General features: G+C 35.2%; 1 protein-coding gene across 3 annotated transcripts in view; it reads right to left on the reverse strand.

Moving 5' to 3' along the window:
- Positions 1-21347, reverse strand: part of BRWD3 (bromodomain and WD repeat domain containing 3) — a 124718-nt gene that overhangs the window by 98046 nt on the left and 5325 nt on the right. For all 3 annotated transcript variants that reach the window (XR_010319814.1, XM_003412761.4, XM_064278609.1), the window contains exons 5-6: positions 13942-14092; positions 11931-12029 (exon numbers count right to left, since the gene is read on the reverse strand). Coding sequence is in view for 2 of the 3 variants with exons in the window: in XM_003412761.4 (XP_003412809.3) it covers positions 11931-12029; positions 13942-14092 (250 nt within the window). In the remaining variant the exon portion in view is untranslated. The remainder of the gene's footprint in view (positions 1-11930; positions 12030-13941; positions 14093-21347) is intronic.

A 21347-nucleotide genomic window follows, 5' to 3' on the forward strand; every position in this document is an offset into this window, starting at 1 on the left:
GAGTGAAAAGTTACATACTGTTTGCTTCCATTTATGTAATATTCTTGAAATAAGAAAGTATAGAAACGGAGGACAGATTAATGGTTAACAGGACTGGAGGGGAGGGGCCAAGTGGAAAGGAGGTGGATATGGTTATAAAAGGGCAAAATGAGGGGTCCCTGTGATGATGGAACTGTTCTTTATCTTGACTGTAGTGGTGAATACAGAGGTGATATATTTGTGTAGAACTTCGTAAACACAAAAATCACATACATACACACACAAATGAGTAAAACTATGATTCTAAATTAGAGACTGGAAACTACTCGGGAAAGTGATAGCAAATATGTGTATTCTAAGTATTTCCGAATACCTGAAATGGTTGACGAGATTCTATTATGGCAACTAGGTAATGTATACATACTATTTACTATGCTGAAGTAATTTAGTGGAAAGAACACTGGATTTGGAGTCAAAAGACTTAGGTCTGAGACTTAAGTTGGATATTAAAGTAAAACCCCACTACAATTACATGTGTGCTATATAGTCTTTTCATGAAGATAGCTCAAACATTGTATTTTTAATCTGTGAGTCATTATTATCATTACAAATATAATTATCAGGTTCTATGATCTAATATCATAATTACAAATCACATTCGTATAACATTTTAAAGCTTATAAAGTAATTCCACAGACATCTCATCTGAGTTCACAGTAATCCTATGAGATTTTGAAGGTAAGCATTTTCTTCACTTTGTAAGTGAGGAAATTAAGGTCCAAAGAAACTGTGTCTTGCCTAAAAACACAGAGCCAATAAATGGCAGAGCCTAGGTTGAATCTAGGTCTCCTGATTCTAGCTTAGTATTCTTCCCACTTTCAACTGTGTTTATTTAATGACCTTGTAGAAAATACAATCTGCTATGAACCTGACACAGGAAATTAGCAGCAAAAACTCCACTGTATATCCCTCAATCTTACCTCCACCCCCAAAAGGCACTTAACACAAGCAGTAGAGGCTCTGGCAGCTACTAATTTGGGCTTCACTGGAAAGCTCACTCAGATCCAAAGAGTATTCCAGGACAGCCACATCAGAGTTGTTAGACCGCTTGTTGTCAACGTGTATGGAGTTGGCCCCTGACTCATGGAGACCCCGTGCACAACAGAACAAAATGCTGCCGAGCCCTGCACCAAAAGGCCGTTTTAGTCTGGAAGCTCCATTAAAACATGTTCAACATCATAGCAAATGCAAGCCTCCAATGACAGATGGTTGGGGGCTGCACATGCATTGACAGGAGTGGCATTGGTCTCCTACACGGAAGGTAGGAATTCTACCACTGTATGACCGATGTCCTCGTTAGACCACTAGTTTATTCATTCTCTATTTACAGTGGAGAAACATGTTTGCATTAAAACTATTTTAGGCATAGAACTTTAAAGTGGTATCAGAAAATGTTTCTAGGCTAAAATAAAACATTTTTAATAAAATTGACTAAGAACATACAGAAAAGCCCTTAAATACAATTAATAACAAGCTGCTATACACTGACCACAGGCTTTTAAGACATATAAGACTACATGTTCAAAGAGTCAAAACTTATCCAGGACTGAAAGAGTGACTATCAGCTCAGAAGGAAAAACAAAACAAAACAAAAAATGGCCTTGCCATAAATCAAGCCGGGAGGACAGACAAGGATAAAGCTAGCTGCAAAGATAACAGGAAACACTGTTTTTTTGAAAGTCATGTAGCAGCTGAAAAATGTCATAATGACCCCTCTTTGATTACTGCTTTCTTACCAATGACGACCCCAGACCCACTTTGCTAATTTCATTTATTACTATAGATAAGTCCTAAACTGCCCTTGCCACATGACAGTACCAAATCCATACTTACTCCCCACTTCTCCCAATCTGCCTCAAAAATAGTCACCAATCCAGAAGTGACCCTGGCTTCCCTCCTCGGAATTTTTTAGTGGTAAGCCAAACTTTACAAAAGACACTTACTTCCCTCTGCCCACTTTTCAAGAGGCCTACATGGTTCCTCTGGAATATACTCCCTCACAGCAAGTCAATAAATCTGATTTATTCAGACAAGAGGCTTGTTCCTGGTGGTCTTTGGCTGATTAGGCCTTCACAGTGTGTCTTAGTCATCTAGTGCTGCTATAACAGAAATACCACAAGTGGGTGGCTTTAACAAAGAGAAATCTATTTTCTCACAGTCTAATAGGCTAGAAGTCCAAAGTCAGGGTGTCAGCTCCAGGGCAAGGCTTTCTCTCTCCTTTGGCTCTGGAGGAAGGTCTTTCTCCTCAATCTTCTCCTGGACTAGGAGCTTCTCTGCGCAGGAACCCCGGGTCCAAAGGACTCACTCTGCTCCTGGTGCTGCTTTCTTGGTGTTATGAGGTTCCCATTCTCTGCTTGCTTCCCTTTTATCTCTTATAAGATAAAAGGTGGTACAGGCCACGCCCCAGGAAAACTCCCTTTACATTGGATCAGGGATGAGACTTGGTAAGGGTGTTACAATCAGACCCAATCCTCTTTAACATAAAATTACAATCACAAAATGGAGGACAACCAAACAGCACTGGAAATCACGGCCTAACCAAGTTGATACACACATTATTGGGGTGGACATAATTCAATCCACGACACAGTGTAAATTATTTTTAATTACCCTATAGATTCAGCAGTTTAGTACTGACAAAAGCCCGACGGACAGCCTTAACTCTACCCCAGAAACTCCCTAACCATAAGAGACTTTCACTGCCAAGAATAGCTCACTGAATTATACTGCTTATATTACAAGAAATATTCTGATCAATGATAAGAGATACTGTACTTAACCAAATCCAGGTAAATACAGTATTTGCTGAGAGGAGTTTATCATCAACTTGGTACCAAGCTCCAGAAAAACTAAGTGTATAAATTGGTGATATTATCTGATTTTTAATACAAAAGAGTCAATTTTATGTTACCTACCAACTATATTTAATATTAATGGTGCAATACACAGTGGTCATGAAATGTAAACTTTATAATACAAATTATATACACACATATATACATTGTTGTATGTATGTATGTGTATATATAATAGATTGTTTCTAATTCTTCTATAATGATTTTGGAAGACAAATTTTCTTTTCACTGCTTAAGACCTTAAATTGTTTTAGCCATAGGTCAAATTAACTTCATAGCCAATAGAAGCCACATTTCACTTGCTATACAGAAAAAAAAAATAAGAGTATAAAAAAAAGAGTATACTATATTTTAAATTTTGATAAAATTTCTTTTAAACACTGCTTTAGATTTTTTTTTTTTTTAGATAGGATGACAGAAACAACCCAGAAAGTTTACAAATGCTCCTGTACCAATAAGGCTTTAGAAAATAGCAGGTCTAGCTATTTTAAACAATTATCTCAACCCAACTTTGGTAGGCCAGCCTTGTAAGGGGAATGAAGGACAAAGAGGTACCCAAATAATGTTCTAATATGAGGTTTTTTATGAGGCCTACAGGATTAAGAAGAAATTTTTTTTAAATCCACTAATTTCAAAACAATAAAGCAGCCTTTAGAACTCCTAACAAATCATAGCTTCACACCTACCTCAAATGCAAACCTTAGGTATACGGGGAAGGGTGCAGGATGAAGTAGGGAGTGGGGTACTTTCAGCAAAAGCTTAAGAAAGAGTCAAAACAGTACCAAACTCAGCAAATAACAGCTTTACTTACACACACACACACACACACACACACACACACACACACACACACACGGCAGCTATTGTTCGTAGATCAGATTTCTTGTACCACACCCATTGCCATCAACATTCTCATCTTTAAATACACCACAATTTTTCAGAAAACAAGGTATATGTAAGCAGGACTAAAATAATCTTGGATTAATATTTTCTCCTCTATAAAAAGTCACAGTCAACATTATTATTTTTTTAATTTAATCAGAAAATAGAAGGGCACGTGTGCAACCTTCTGATTCGTTAAAATGCAGTAAGCATATTAATTCCTATAAGCAGAGGCCAATAATAGCCTAAGAAATTACTCTGGCAAAAACATTGGAAAGTGACTCATGAAATTCAGTATCACTTCTAGATTTAAAATGCCTAGTAGGGTTCTCGGAAACCCTGGTGGTGTAGTGGTTAAGTCCTACGGCTGCTAACCAAAGGGTCTGCTGTTCAAATCCACCAGGCACTCCTTGGAAACTCTATGGGGCAGTTCTACTCTGTCCTATAGGGTCGCTAGGAATCGGAATCGACTCGACGGCACTGGGTTTATTTTGGTTTCAGTAGGGTTCTCTGTGGAAGCTTGGTTGGGGGCTTCCCCCAAAATGCTCTAATAACCAAATTACCGTAGAGTAAAATCTTAAAATCTTGAAAGAAGCCAGGAAGTGTGCAAAATAAATTTGAATAATTTGAATAAAACCTGAAAACTCCAGTAAAAGCACCAAACAACAGAATTATTTCTTTTATGGATTTGACGTTACTATGGATCAATTTATAACTCTAAAAATTTAATCACACACAGTAAGCTTTATAGTCTTCAAGGCCGAGGCCAATCCCATCCCACAACACCAGTCTATAGTATGACTGAAATAACACCTAGTAAGTTCTACAGGCTACTGATGTTCATGGTCATTGAATATATTATTGCTAGGATAATACTGCTGATAATACTAAGTGAGATACGACAAAGAAACATTTCCAATTCCATTCAGACTTTCTACAAGGTTCACTTAATTTAATTGGGGTATAGGTATACCAAATCTTTATTTTTCTATCCTCTTCTAAACCTACTACCCTGATCTGGTTGTTGCACACAAGAAGTTTTAGACTGCCTTTTCCTCCGACTAAACAAATATGGCACGGTATTACAGCTTCCCTTTGTGAACGATACAGCTCCATTTCTGTAAGGTTTGGAGTTAAATGTATAGCACAAATACCAAAAGATTCTTTTAGAATACTCTGGTATATATTGAAAGAAAAAGCGAAAAGAATAATGAGGGAAGAAAAAAAATGTTTATGATAGGACTAAACAGAGAAATTCTTTTTTCATTGTATTTTACATGATGAAAATTAAGCCCCCACATAATAAAATGCCTTCTTTTAAATAAAAACATTAAAATTATTAATTCTAATATCAATAAAATATTGATTCCATAAGTGGATACAAACAAGGGGCTACAAACTCATATGAAGTATATAAAACCACATTAATTGCTTTAAAAGGGGTGTTTCAATTTCCATGTGGCATCAATTATAGCGCTGCCATTCACTGAATATTTAGTGACTACACACAATGTGGCATACACAAAAAATTCTGAGTTTATATTCCAGTTCTAATTACTTGCAGGTGTACAGGTATCCCTTGCTCTTCTCCTGATACATAAAAATAATGGCCTTAAAGGTAACTTGTTTCATGCACAATTATGTGAGTACAAAAAGGAGAAAGGTGATAAGTGGAGGGTGGCAGGCAACCAAAAGCAATGCCTGGCAGAAATGTGATCCATGCATGAGACAGAACTACATAAAATTAGAGAGGAACAACTAACAAAACATTCCTGGCAGAAACCCAGTCACTTCTTCCAGTTAAAAACTTTAAATTAGACTATCTTCTTTCAATGTAGCAAGGACTATTGTTCACAGATCAGACTTCTTGCAGCACACTCATCACCATCAATATTCTCATCTTTAAATATAAAGAATTTTTCAGAAAACAAGCTATATGCAAGCAGGGCTAACTAAAAATATCTTGGATTAATATTTTCTCTGTAAAAAATCACATTGTCGACATCATTAATTTTTTTTTAATTTTAATCAGAAAATAGAATAACATGTGCAAACTTCTGATCAGTTAAAATGCAGTAAGCATATTAATTCCTGTAAGCAGAGAGGACAATAGCAGCCTAAAAAATCACTCTGGCAAAAACACTGCCCTGGTGACACTATGGTTAAGTGTCCAGCTGCTAACCGAAAGGTCGGTGGTTTGAACCTACCAGCAGCTCTGCGGGAGAAAGCTGAGGCAGTCTGCTTCCATAAGGATTTATAGCCTTAGAAACCCAACATGGCAGTTCTACTCTGTCCTGTAGGGTCGCTATGAGTAGAAATCCACTCGACTACAACGTGCTTTTTGGTTCGGGGGATGTAAACAGTTCAGCACTCGACTACTAACCCAAAGGTTGGCAGTTCAAACCCACTCAGAGGTACCCTGGAAGACAGGCCTGACAGTCTGCATCCAAAAGGTCACAGCCTGGAAAACCCTATGGAGTACAGTTCTAATATGCAACATGTGGGGCCACCATGAGTTGTAATCCACTTCAGGGCCAACTGATCTTTCAATTCACATTTACTTATAAACATGTCAGTGGTTTCCCACCTCCAAACGAATTCTGGCGTTAACTATGGCACATAACCAGTAGCCAATAAGTCAGTCAATCAATGCTATATTAGTTTATGATAATATTAATTTGGTTTTAAAATAAAGGCAAGCCTCCTTAGTGGTATACAGTGTAAATTACAGGCTTACTATGTAAATTGCAGGACTTCGCTATGTGCCACTTGTACTGAAGATTAAAAAAAAAAAGGTTTAAAAACAGTCTTACTGCATCAGGCCTTTGACTCAGTTCAGAAAAGTAAGCACGTACATTTGTTCCTTAGGTACGTTAGTCTCAAACTAGAATGAACAAGCCATCCTGCTGACATTTCTAAGGAAAGCTTTGTGAAAATTGTTTAGAATACCATCATTAGGAAAATTTATGACACTTTTACCATGATAGATAATACCATACAAAAATATATTTCAAATAGACATGAAAAACACTTTTAAAATTACTCCTGAATTGACAAACTAGCTAAACAGAAGACTCGTTTTTCAATTTCAAATTCTAATGTAATCACCATAAAGTTTTCAAAACAAATGCTAATTTTTAAAAGAATTATGAAATAATAATCCTTAGTGATGACAGTACAAGATCTCAAACAATACTACAAATATGAACTACATATGCCCCAAGACTTCGTTGAGTAGTATTGTTGTTGTTAGGTGCCATCAAGTCAGTTCAGACTCATAGCAATCCTATGTACAACGGAACTAAACACTACCCAGTTCTGCACCCTCCTCACAATCATTGCTATGTTTGAGCCCACTGTTGCAGCCACTGTATCAATCGATCTCATTGAGGGTCTTCCCTTTTTTCGCTGACCCTCTACTTTACCAAGGATCTTAGTTATTTAGCACTGCTGTAACAGAAATATCACAAGTAAGTGGCTTTAACAAAGAGAAATTTATTCTCTCACAGTCTAGTAGACTTAAAGTTCAAATTTAGAGTATCAGCTCCTCAGGAAGGCTTTGTCTCTCTGTCAACTCTGGGGGAAGGTCCTTGTCATCAATCTTCCCCTGGTCGAGGAACTTCTCAGGTGCAGGAATCCTGGGTTCAAAGGACGTGCTCTGCTCCTGGTGCTGCTTTCTTGGTGGTATGAGGTCCCCATGTCTCTCTGCTCGCTTCTCTCTTTTATATCTCAAAAGAGATTGGCTTAAGACACTATCTAATCTTGTAGATCTCATCAATATAACTGCTGCTAATCCATCTCACTAACATCATAGTGATAGGATTTACAACACACAGGGAAATTACATCAGATGACGAAATGGTAAACAACCATACAATACTGGGAATCATGACCTAGCCAAATTCATGAACATATTTTTGGGGGATAAAATCCAATCCATGACACCAAGCATGATATTCTTCTTCAGGGAATGGTCCCTCCTGATAACATGCCCAAAGAAGGTGAAACGAAGTCTCGCTATCCTCGCATCCAAGAAGCATTCTCTGGCTGTACTTCTTCTAAGACAGATTTGTTCATTCTTCTGGCAGCCCATGGTATATTCAATATTGTTTGTCAACAGCATAATTCAAATGCACCAACTCTTCTTTGGTCTTCCTTATTCATCCTTCAGCTTTTGCATGCATATGACATGAGTGAAAACACCATGGCTTGGGTCAGGCACACCTTAGTCCTCAAGGTGACATCTTTGCTTTTTAACACTTTAAAGAGGCCTTTTGTAGCAGATTTGCCCAATTCAATACTTCCTTTGATTTCTTGACTGCTGCCTGCATGGGTGTTGATTGCGGACCCAAGTAAAACGAAATCCGTGACGAATTCAATTTTCTCCATTTATCATGATACTGCTTCTTGGTCCAGTTGTGAGGATTTTTGTTTTCTTTACGTTGAGGTGTAATCCATACTGAAGGCTGTAGTCTTTGACCTTCATCAGTAAGTGCTTCAAGTCCTCTTTGCTTTCAACAAGCAAGGCTGGGTCATCTGTAAATTGCAGGTTGTCAATGAATCTTCCTCCAATCCTTATGCAACGTTGTTCTTCACATAGTCCAGTTTCTTGGATTATTTGCTCGGCATACAGATTGAACAGGTATGGTGAAAGGATACAACCTTGACGCACAACTTTCCTGACTTTAAACCACATCATGTCTCCTTGTTCTGTTCGAATGACTGCCTCTTGATCTATGTACAGGTTCCACATGAGCACAATTAAGTGTTCTGGAAATTCCCGTCCTTTGCAATGTTATCCAAAATTTGTTATGATCCACACAGTCAAATGTCTTTGTATAGTTAATAAAACAGAGATAAATATCTTTCTGGTATTCTCTCCTTTCAGCCAGGATTCATCTGTCATCAGCAATGATATCCCTCATTCCATGTCCTCTTCTGAATCTGGCTTGATTTCTGGCAGTTCTCTGTCGATGTACTGCTACAACTGTTTTTTAATGATCTTCAGCAACATTTTACTTGCATGTGACATTAATGATACTGTTCAATAATTTCCACATTCTGTTGGATCACCTTTCTTTGGAATGGGTATTAGGTATTTGAGTGGTATTAGGTAATCATTTTGAATTTAGTTCAATTTTCTTCTCTAATTCAATTTTAACACATGCAACACCAATTTGACTAGTTAAGCATACAGCTAATAAAATAGCCATTACTGGAGCTTAGAGCTATAATAATATAAATATCATAGGCATTGTTGTCCTTGCCGTGAGAAGAATTTAGAAATTCACCCATAGTAAACTTAAATACCTATATATTTAAAGTGTTACAGTAGTCTGGTCAATGGAATCTGAGTATTAACTCCCAAATATCATCTCTATGCTCTCTCACCTCCATTTCATTAAATTACTAAATAACATTGCTGGTTAACTACACAAAGGATGGGAAAGAATTGTGCACAATATGATCTCTAAAGTGAGTTATTAAAGCTAAAATAAGAAAAGCTAAAGGTAGTTTCTAAATATAAAAACAGGCAGCATTCAAAGTTAAATTTGTAAAACGAGTGATTAGTCAATAATAAAAATGTCAATACATTACCAAATTATGCACATATTTTTACATAGAGCAGCTTATCAGTGTATTGTTCTAAATTTGTGCTATCCAATACAATAGCCACTATTCACATGTGGTTGCTGAATTTCAAATTATTTAAAATTAAATAAGGTTAAAAATTTAGTTCCTCAGTTGCAATACGCACATGTGGCTAGTGGCTACTGTTTTGGGAATCACAGACTAGAACATCTCCATCATTACAGAAAGTTCTATTGGATAGCACCATTTTACATAAAATTCCGTTAAAATGAGCCCCAAGAAATTACTGGTGTAATTCCAAACATACTGGACAAATTAAAAGGTAATAGGGACATATTTATTTACGATTAAAATTCTATGCAAAGTAAGAATAGTAGGAAACATCCCTGAACTGATAAAGGCCATCTGTGGTCATACTTAATGGTGAAAAAGTGCCTGCATTCCACCCGAAGATCAGTAACAAGGCAAGAATGTCTATATCACCACTTCTATTCACCACTGTATTATAGGTAGTAGCCAGTTTAGCAACGCAAGAAAAAGAATTATATAAAGCTAACCAGACTGAAAAGGAAAAAGTAAATTGCCCTTATTTGCAAATGACATGGTTATCTGTGTAGAAAATCCCAAACAACCTAAAAAAAAAAAAGCTACTAGATCTAGTAAGTGAATTTAGAAAGGTCAAAATACAAAAAACCAATTATGTTTCTATTTAGTAGGAAAGGACAACTAGAAACTGAGATTTAAAAAAAAATACAACCTAAAATAGCATAAAAAAGCATGAAATTCTTAGGAAAAATTTTCATGATAGATGGTCAAGACCTATAGACTGAAAATTTTAAAACGCTGCTGTGAGAAAATAAAGAAGACCTAAATAAATGGAGAGATACACTATGTTTCTGGATTAGAAGGCTCAATGTTGTTAAGATGTCAATTCTTCTCAAATTAACCTACAGATTCAATGCAATCCCTGGCAAAAAAAAAAAAAAAAAAAAAGCAAGTTTTCGCTGGTAGAAATTGAGAAGCTGATTCTAGAATTTATATGCAAATGCTAAGGACACAGAAAAGCCAAAAGAATTTTGAAAAAATGAGAGAAAAGTTGGATGATTCACATAGCTGAGAATCCAGAAATAGACTCACACATACGGGCAATAGATTTACAGCAAATGTGACAAGGTAATTCAGTGGGGAAATGCTAGCCTTTTCAGCAAATGGTGCTGGAACAATTAAATATCCATATGCAAAAATATGAACTAAACATAAACCTTACACCTTAAACAAAAATTAACTTAAAACAGATCAAAGATCTATGTAAATGTAAAACATAAAACTATGAAACTTTTAGAATATAGGAGAAAATTTTTGTGACCTTGAATGAGGCAAAGAGTTCTTACATAGGACACAAAAAACAAACTTTAAGACAAAATTTATAAACTGGAGATAATAAAAAAATTTTGTTCTTCGAAAGACACTGTTAAGGAAATGAAAAGAAAACCTGCAGACTGGGAGGAAATATTTGCAAGCACACCTGATGAAGTACTTGTATCCAGAATACATGAAGAACTCTCAAAATTCAAAAATAAGGAAAAAACAACCAATTAGACCCAATCTAGCTGACTACTTTGCCTAGTAACATCCAGACTATGTAAGAGTATGGTCAGCTATATACTTCAAAGTATCCAATTTCCCTTAATAACCTTTGGGTATTTTTAATCAATGATCCTCTCTAAATGTCTTTTAAAATCATTTCTATCCTCTATTTATTCTCTGGGGGTAAGTACATTCTATAAGCTTATTGTGTAAATGAGTATTCTTAGAAGAAGAAAAAAAAAGATCATTTACCAATTTGAAATTTATCCCCTGCAAAATTTAAGGCATACTTTCTAGGCCCTATATAAAATTATATAATTTTTTAGAGTAAGAAAATAGGAAAGCAGAATGGCAGTTACTTATCCAGCAGCTTGGTTTTGCACATACTTTGTTAAGAATTAACTTCAGTAAAAAATGGTTTTATAGCTTGATCTCCTTGAGAACCACTACTAGTATTTTTTAATAATGGTCTGGCCAGAGATGTCCCCCCCAAAAATATGAACGTGACATGTGAGTTTCAGTAAACTAGAACTGGGAAGGGACTTTTTGTTTTAAAGACATATAAAATGTATAAATATCATTATAAGCTTAGCAACAGATATAAGCAGAATACACTTTTATTTCCTTCCGAAAGCTATCTTTACGTAGTTTCCTGTAAAATCTCTGGGAAGCTCAGCACACAGAGTTGTAAACAGATATCCATACAGTTAAAAACACCTGCACTATATAAAAAAGGAAATGCTTCTGCTAAGAAAGAAATGAAAAGTGAAAGAAATAAAGGCCACATTTTACAAAACCATGATTATATTTGCTTTAAGTAAAAATGCTTTAAAAATCAGGACCAAGGATGAAACTCCCAAATAATGTAAGAAATTTATACTTCAAATTGAATTCTGGTACCTATTTTTGATTTCTAGTGAGTTTAAGAAGAAATGAATCAAGAATATGTTTATAACTCACATGAATACTACTTACCCACATTTGGAGGTTTCACATAATTTACAGGTAGTTCTGGAGGTCTGCCTCTATGTAGAGCTGCAAAAGCAGACCCATTCCATAGTGTACTCTTACAGTCTATACAAAAACATCACAAGTTAGTCAAAGAATAGAGCAGGGTTTTTTTTTTAAACTGTGCTTCAGAGGCAAATGGTTGACTCAAATTTCACTTGTTGAAATATTTTTAACTATTAGAACCACAATAAAAATAACGTGCATATATTTAAACATGTTAGAAACCAAATTATGACTGGTATCCACAAGATATCACCAAGATATTTTATTTTATTTCTGTGCTGACCTCCAAGCTTTTATTATGCATATAATTGAAACTTAGGTAAATATATCACTGATTATATAAGGTTTTACATTTGCATTGGTCCTCCTTGATTTTCAGGCTTATACATAGCCACTCATATAAAACTATATAAGCAAAGACAAGTGTGTCAGTCAGGCAAAATTCAGGCCCAGTTATACTTGATGCGTGTTCATGTTATGTGGTACCTGCTAACTGTGCCATTATAGGTAATAATACTGCGTATCTGATGATAACCAAACCAAACCCATTGCCACTGAGTCGATTCTGACTCATAGCAACCCTGAAGGACAGAGTAGAACTATCCCACAGGGCTCCCAGGGTTGTAATCTTTTGGAAGCAGACTGCCACATCTTTCTCCCATGGAGCAACTGGTAGGTTCGAACTGCCAACCTCTCAGTTAGAAGCTCAGTGCTTTAACCACTGTGCCACCAGGGTTCCCTTATCAGATAATACTTGACTATAAATAGTTTCGAGTGCTTTTTGCCTGACTTTTATGTCAAAGAATTCAAGCAAATATTAATTATTCTTAGTAAGTTGGCTTTAAAACAAAAATACTCTACTCTAACTCCCTTCAAATGTTCCAAATTAGTTGAATTGAAAAATTTCCTTAAACTATGAGAAACTTAAGAACTGTTATCATTTATGTAATCTTTGTGAATTAGGATTTTAAAAAACACTATGCTAAGAAAACAAAACATAAAAATCAGTTGGTTGCTAGAGCTAAAGTATTTATTACTCTAAAAGTCGCCCTTAACCCCTAATTTCACATTTTCATGTTCATAAAATACCACTTCATATATTTTACATATTGAAGTTCCATGTAAAACTTTGGCAAAAAGATCTGTAAAAGACTGAAAAACACTGAAGTAGAAGAGCTGTGATTGAACAGTCACGGATGGGTCGATATTTTTGTTTAAATATTTTTTAATTATAAAAATTTTTATATATCATAATTTTCATCTGTTATAAAAAGCAAAACGTGATTAGGATGGTATTCTCGGGACTCAAAGAATAAGAGCATTATAATGGAATGAAAGAATCTTTTAAGTATTTATACTGTAGTGGTTAAGTGCTACGGCTGCCAACCAAGAGGTTGGCGGTTCAAATCCACCAGGCGCTCCTTGGAAACTCTATGAGGCAGTTCTACCCTGTGCTTATAATAGGGTCGCTATGAGTCGGAATTGACTCGATGGCAGCGGGCTTTGGTTTTTTGGTTCATCAGAGTGGGGAGCCCTGGTGGAACAATGGTTAAGAGCTCGGGTGCTAACTAAAAGATCGGCAGTTCGGATCTACCAGCTGTTCCTTGGACACCCTATGGGGCAGTTCTACTCTGTCCTATAGGGTCAACTATGAGTTGATATTGACTTAATGGAAATAGGTTTTTTTTTTTTTTTTGAATCAGACTGGCAGTCTTTGAGATCTCTACTCCACAGGATTGCAAAGGGATTTTATATTGTTTACCTCTAGCATATTCACTGTTTTATTTAAAAAAAAAAGTCCCTTTTAGGCCTCCAAAAATTTATATGCACACTAAAAAAACAAGACTAGCAAGATAAAAGAAACTAGAAGAAAATGATTAGAAAGACATGGAAACATTTATTTAACACAAAAATATCCTGCTCTTCACTCCTTCCTCTGATAATCTATGCTTTAAATAGGTGAAAATCTTACCTTTGGCATCCCGTAACAAAGACTGCCGACCGACACCTAGTAATGTCTGTACCCCAGGAACACTCTGAGGGATCTCCTTATCTAGTAAGGGACCAATTCGCTCACAAATTTTAAGGAGGTAGTCTGGAGGAATGTGTGCATTGGCTGCCACCTAAAAAAGCATAATTTAAAAATACGGAAATCAGGAAAATAAAACTTTAAATATTTGATACTTTAATACTTCAACACAAGAAACTGTGGCAACAATTAAGCACATTTAAATAATATGATAACATTTAAATGGCAAGGCACTCTAACTTTCTTTTGTATGTCTCAAATCATTTGCTTGGCTGTTAAGTTCATGTAGTAAATGTTATAAGGTAGCAAAAGTGAACATGCCTAAAACATAAAAAAACTCAAAGGTCCTGGGTAAACTCTACGAGTACTTGATTTTTTTTATTCAGTAGTGATGAACTACTTAAGAATCAGATCTAGATTCTACATAAATGATAAGAATGCAAATGAAAGGTATTATTACTTGCACCAAACTCTCAAGCAAGCCTTCTTAAGACTGAACAGTATACATCTGCACAACGAAGCAGATTTTTTTCCTGTAAAAGTTAACTGTTCTCCAAAAGTGTGTCAAATTAATGATTTTGTAATGATTTTGTAAAATCATGCTCTGAACAACTGAGCTATGTAGCCAAAATCCACGGTAACATGAACTCCTTTTAAGGAATTTCTGGAGATGGGATACCGATAAGAATAACACAATAACAAAAATCTGTTTTCCCATTTTTTTTCTAAGCTAATGTTCAAATTCCTGGTATGCATTACAAATACCTAATTATTAAAACAGTAAACAGAAAAAACTAGAATATTCTCAAAATCCTTAGATAAACAGAACATTTATGTACATCTACATCTTAACATAAGGTCCTGAAATCTACTTCTGGCTACACTACCAATTTTTGTAAGTGCTACAGTAAAATATAACTATGTCTACCATCACATAGGATACACATCTACATATTACCCCCATGTCAAGAAAAACACTACAAGACCAAAGAATAATTTTGTAAATCATCCCTACAGATAGATCACCATGAGAGAAGTGTGCTTCCTTTACTGATGTATGCCTAACACCCAGAAAAGTGCCTGGTATAAAGTAGGTGCTCAAATATTTGTTGAATGGATCAATGGGTGAATAAATATCAAAGTGAAACCTAACTATAAGCAATGCTATCTATCATATGAATTCGGAGGAAAAATCTTAAGATTCTCAGAGCAAGGTGCCTGTTTGTTTCCTTAGGGAACACAGGTTGAAGAACTACAAACCAACATGTATTCAACATTTTGGAAAAAAGTGATTCTACTGTGATTATTTATTATTTGTAAAAAATTACTTCCTGCCAATTCTCTTTTGTAAGCTCCTGCAAAAACCAATTTTGAACTACCAAAATAACTGGGGCCGGGACAACTGCCATAATGCTCAGGAAAATGGTAACTTAACCTGATTACTTTAGATTTACATCTATAAAGTTTAGCTTCTAGATTGAGACAAAAAGATGAAATAAATTCTTTCAATTATTTCTTACATATTTAGTTTTGTTTTCTAAGCAAATAACTACATAAAATTGCGTTTTGATAAAATACATAGGTAATACCAAAGTCAAAGCAGCTGATGATTCGTTCAATCCAAAAAACGTTTCACATTTTCTACAGACACTGATAACCTAAAATTCTAGTTTACAATTTATACACTCCACACTAGGCTCATTTCCTAAATATGCCTACATGCAAATGTAGATAATATACTTAAATATTTAGATCTTAAAGGAAAAAGCCTTAAAGTACTGCATATTAAGCATATTAGCATCTTATAATAACACGCCTTTTTGTTTCCAACACTGTCCTACATAAACTGGGCTTCTGATATCAGCCATTACTTTTCATCAAGTAAATACATGCTATATAAGGGCTTTACATAGGGTGGTAGTGGATATCTTTACTAACAATTTTCTTTTTCATTAACTCTCTATGCTTCATCCTACGACTAACTCAAGAGTTATTCACTTGCTATAAAAAACTAACCCTTTGCCTTCCAGTCTATTCCAACTCAGAGCGACCCTATAGGACTGTGGAACTGCTCCAAAGGGTTTCTCAGGCTATAAATATTTATGGAAGCAGACTGCCACATCTTTCTCCTGCAGAGTGGCTAGTGGGTTCAAAACTTCAACCTTCTGGTTAGCAGCCAAGCACTTAACCACTGTGCAACCAGGGCTCCTACAAAAAACTTAACTACCCCAGAAACAGTAATGTATCTAGCAAGTTATATCTTTAGAACTTTTAGAATTACCCTACATAGAAAATCTGTCAGAACTATATCTTAAACTTAGATCTTAAGACTGCTGGCTACTTCATTTTATAGACAATGATGTTTGATTTTCAGCTAATTATATAATTTTTTTCATCAATTCCTAAGTAATAATTCAAAAACATTAATGTTTATAAATCAGTCTGTATATTTAGAAATTAAAATAAGGCTTATCTACTCCTAAATTCTCCCCCTTGAAGAGCTGTATTATAAATTAGTAAATCAATTTCATGAATTTGATTTCTACCCTACACAACAGAATACTGTTCAATTTCTAACCAGTCCCATTAAAAAGCCAATTTCTCTAAAATCAGTAAAAATTTGACTGTAAAACAGTACTAGAGAAATGTAAATAAACATAAATTCTACCAACATAATGGCAATAACAGTGAAAATGATAGTCTCTCCTTTAAACATTGACAGGTTCCTCCACATCAAACTTTAGGACTTAGAAGTTGTAAGTAACATTTCCTTAAATTAATGTTAGCTTTTTTTTTTTTTATTAATGCTGAAATTTTTTAAAGGTGCTTTTCTAACAAAAGAATTCTTACTTTTTTCAAATTTTTTATAATTCTAACAAATTATACATAAATATAATGTAATACACAATAAAATATAAAAGTATATCTTCTAAAATGCTCTATTAAAATACATGGTTTAATATTATAAAAACCACTGTTTTCAATTAAAGCTCATCATTCTAATTTTAATTCTTCTAAGTTAGGGTGTCATGCAGGGCAAGGAAAAGTTATTTAATCACACGTTCCTCTCTCTGGAATATAATGGCCAACAAGTAACATTTAACAAGTGCTTTTTTTTTTTTTTTTTGAGATCTGCAGAAGAAAAGCATTCTCTAAAAATAAAGTTCAAGAGTATAATACCAACTTCTGTGTTATTCTATAAAACTGTTCCAAAGAGTTAAATTATAGAACCTTTGATTTGGAAGAATCCTTAAACTCAATGTAACTGCACATTTTACGGAAGAAAAAACATGTCTAGGAAGTGAAGTGCCTTTTCCAATTGTCACAGTGAGGGGACAAGAACCTGGGTCTCCTTGCTCACTGCTCTTTCTACTATTGCCTTATTAAGACAGTTCAATAATTATAAAGATAGAGATAATATAAAGGCTGTGAAGAGATGAAAACTATAAATCTGAATAAACTGAAAGAAAGTAAGTGAAACCTAGATTCACGTATTCTTGGTAGGAAAACTGGCTGATGTAAAGAGCAAATCTTACAACTGAATTACCACACTTTAGAATCATTACAACTGGGAAGACCAGAGTTCACTGTGGATGATACTACTCATGATAATTAGTTAAAAAGAATACAGCTGGGCACTGAGTAAATTGCAAAAGGACCCCACCTCAAGAGGCCAGGCCTGCACTAGGATTGCATTCAAAATACTAATTTTCAGATGGTAATGATATCATTTCTACCCTGGCTTTTAGAAATAATAGTGTTAGACAACCACATATAACAAATAACCCAAATGTAACAGTGTTAATGTGTGTTTGGAACATGACCACAGAAGTAAAATACAACACAGATTTTTGTCTCAGGCTTTTAATTTAATGGCGGGGGGGGTCTGGAGAGGCAACACACAAAAATTAGTCACAAATTTTTTGTTTGTTTGTTTGATGTTTAGGTATAGAAAACAAAACAGATTTTGAAAAACATAGCAAGGCTTTAAATATATCAATATAACTGTAGTACAGTATAGAGACAACCAGAGGAACTTTAAAAGTCTGACAGCCTGAATTTTTCAGGCTCTAAAATTTACTAGCTGTTACTCTTTACGGGCAGTTGTGATAAAATAGAAAGGCTTAGATTTGAATCTTCCCAGCATCCCCAGACCCTACTTAGGTGACTTCCTGCAAAGTTACTTGATCTCTCTGAGCCTGAGCTTCCGCACCTGTAAAACACGGGTAATGATAACCACCCTCATTTGATTTGGTTAGGACAAAAAACAAAATCATTCATTTATTCATTCATTAAGATATTTAAAGTATAGGCATGCAGTGAAAAGATGAAACTTGCCCTGTGGAAACCAAAAGTCCCAAGAGGGGAAACAAACTGGTAAACAGAAACAAATCAAAGCTATAAGAGACCAGGGTTAGTACAGAGAGCTAGGAAGCAAAGAAGTACAATAGGTAATTCTGCCTGGGGGTAGGGGTTCATGTCCAATTTCACACTTGAAGGATAAGTAGTTTACAAGACAAAGGGAAGGGAGGGCATGCCAGACAAAGAGAAAGGCACCCCACCCACTAAAAGCACTTAGCAAAGTGATTAGCACGTAAGATCTCTTTAAGTGCTCCCCTTTTAAGTTTAAAAATAAAATAAATGTTATCCAGAGTATAATAGGATTCCAAGGGGGAAAAAAAACAACACACACTTCTACAAAAAAAAAACACAAGAAAACAAAAATAACAGTAACTTTTTTTTATTTTCATATTTTTATTTCTAGAATATTGCTTTTTAGTAATATATAAAATTCTACAATAATCTGATATTACATTTTTATAATTCAGGTGCTGGGTTTTAATGATGGCTGAATTTTTTAAAAAATAAGAGAGAACTAGGCAGAAAAGGAAAGAAAGCTGGCAGGCCTTTCTTTTCTAGTCATACCACTGGGTTAGCAAGTGTTAAGACTTTCTGTCACTTTCCTTTGAAAATGTAACCACTGTTCATAGCTTTTTTTTTTTTACTTTTAAGATTTTTCCCAGGATTGAGACAGTCAGAGCAACCTACCTAGGTTCAATTATTCTCTGGGTTACACTGTCTCAGGAAAGCACTGTAAGTACTATTACCTTGAGGGCAGAAGAAATTGAAACAAGGGCTGAAGACTCACCTAGACTCGGTACTAGCTAGCAAATTAAATAAGCCTAAATATATATATACACACATACATATTATCGTGAAATACTTCTAACAAAAGTTAAAAAATTGAACAAATAATAATTTGAGAGCCTGCTAATTATAAAGCACCATCTTAGATAGATACTAAAGGGCATGAGAAAATACCTTTAACAAAGTAATTGAAAATACAAGAAAATAATTATCAATAATGTATAGAAAATGAGTTCAGGAGAAGAAAAGATCAATCAGAAGGGCTGAGGATCCTTGCAACAAGACATGTGCAAGATTCACACTATACCTCCCACTTGTTGAAAGAGTGAATACTATACCAGTATCATACCTAAATTATTTTTATGTAATTCATAAAAATGCAAATAACACAATCTTCTCTTGATATAAAAAGATTTTTTTGAGTTAATACAGAAGCATGTCACAACACTCATTTTGGGTTCAATTCTGACACTTTTTAAATACTTTTTTTACAGTGCTGTTTTATATGCCCCTTACTTTTTTTTTTTTACCTTATAAAAGGAGCCTTGGTGGCCCAGTGTTTGAAGTGTTCAGCTGCTAACCAAAAGGTCAGCAGTTTGAACCTACCAGCTTCTCCAAAGGAGAAAGATATGGCAGTTTGCTTCCATAAAGATTTACAGCCTTGGAAGCCTGATGGGGCAGTTCCTATGGGGTCGCTATGAGTCGGAATAGACTTGATGGCAGTGGGTTTGGTTTTGGTTTTATCTCATAAAAACATTGGGAAAGTTAGGTGGCAATAATTAGCTAGCAAAGAAAATATAAATCGTGGGGTCACAGTTTTCTAGATTTCCATGCCAACCATTAAGCCTCTCTCTCCTACCTTTAAGATATAATAACCAATCCATCTGCACAGCATTTTACGATTAACAAAATGCATTCTTCCACATTTAACTCATTTGGTCCACACAAAAATCTTTTAAAATATGTGGGAATGTCCATTTTATAAATGAAGAAATTGCAGCTCAGAAGTTAAAGTAACTTAGCTAGGATTACTCAGGAAGTAAGACTATCTTTCCAACTAAATCTTATGGTCTTTTCTATTACCTACAAAATCTCATTGTGAGAATTGTAAACAAGGACATCTCTATAATATGACACAAACACTAAATTGCCTTTAAATTACTATTTTGTTCCCTGCAAAAGAAGTTTATCAATCAAGTAATCAACATCAATTAAAAAAAAAAAAAAACAACTCCCCCCTCCCAAAAAAAAAATAATATCCAAATATGACAAAGATGCTTGCTTGCAGGATAACATTTTGTTAAGAAAAATTCACCCGATTCAAACTCTTACTCCCTAATAACAACTCTCTTCACTTTCATGTCATCTCATTTGAACTGAGATGCCAGTTTTCCTATGACTAATGACAAATTTCCAAAATGATTTTAATCACTGAAAGCATAGATAGAGTCCAGGTGTCTTGGGGGGGGGTGGAGGGGAGGGAAGCCAAGGATTAATCCAGACAAATAGCTGAAACCAACATATTACAGAAAGGAAGATTATAACCATGGCTCATGCAAGTCAGTAGTCAGGAATACTGGTCTCTAGACATTGATAACTGTCATAATATCTATAAACTAGCACTGAATTCACTCTACACTGCATTGGGGTTGAACAACACATGCTTTTTTGTTTCCCAGGATGCAGTCTTCCTAACTATGGCTGTTTGTCCATATGGCAGTTAATAAATCACACATGCTTAAACTGCTTCTAAACTTAGAGATGCAGTAACTATGCGACCAACACTCCAAAATCATTCTGTTCTAATAGACAGTTTAAGCTATTATTGTTAGGTGCCGTCAAGTCAGTTCAACTCATAGCAACCCCATGCACAACAGAACGAAACACTGCCTGGTCCATGCCATTCTCATGATCATCATTATGTTTGAGCCCATTGTTGCAGCCACTGTCAATCCATCCCATTGAGGGTCTTCATCTTTTTACTGACCCTCTATTTTACCAAACATGACATCCTTCTCCAGGGACTGTTCCCTCCTGATAACATGTCCAGTTTAAGCTATCACTAGTAATAAGACAGCTATTCCTGGAATTCAAATACAGTGTTTTCAAGTAGTTGGTGAGAATCAAATGAGAAAATGTGAAAACATGTCTAAACATGTTATATGCAGATGCAAGTTCTGCATGTGTTATAGATGTACGTA

Source organism: Loxodonta africana, chromosome X (genome assembly GCF_030014295.1).
Source record: "Loxodonta africana isolate mLoxAfr1 chromosome X, mLoxAfr1.hap2, whole genome shotgun sequence".
Lineage (NCBI taxonomy): Eukaryota > Metazoa > Chordata > Mammalia > Proboscidea > Elephantidae > Loxodonta > Loxodonta africana.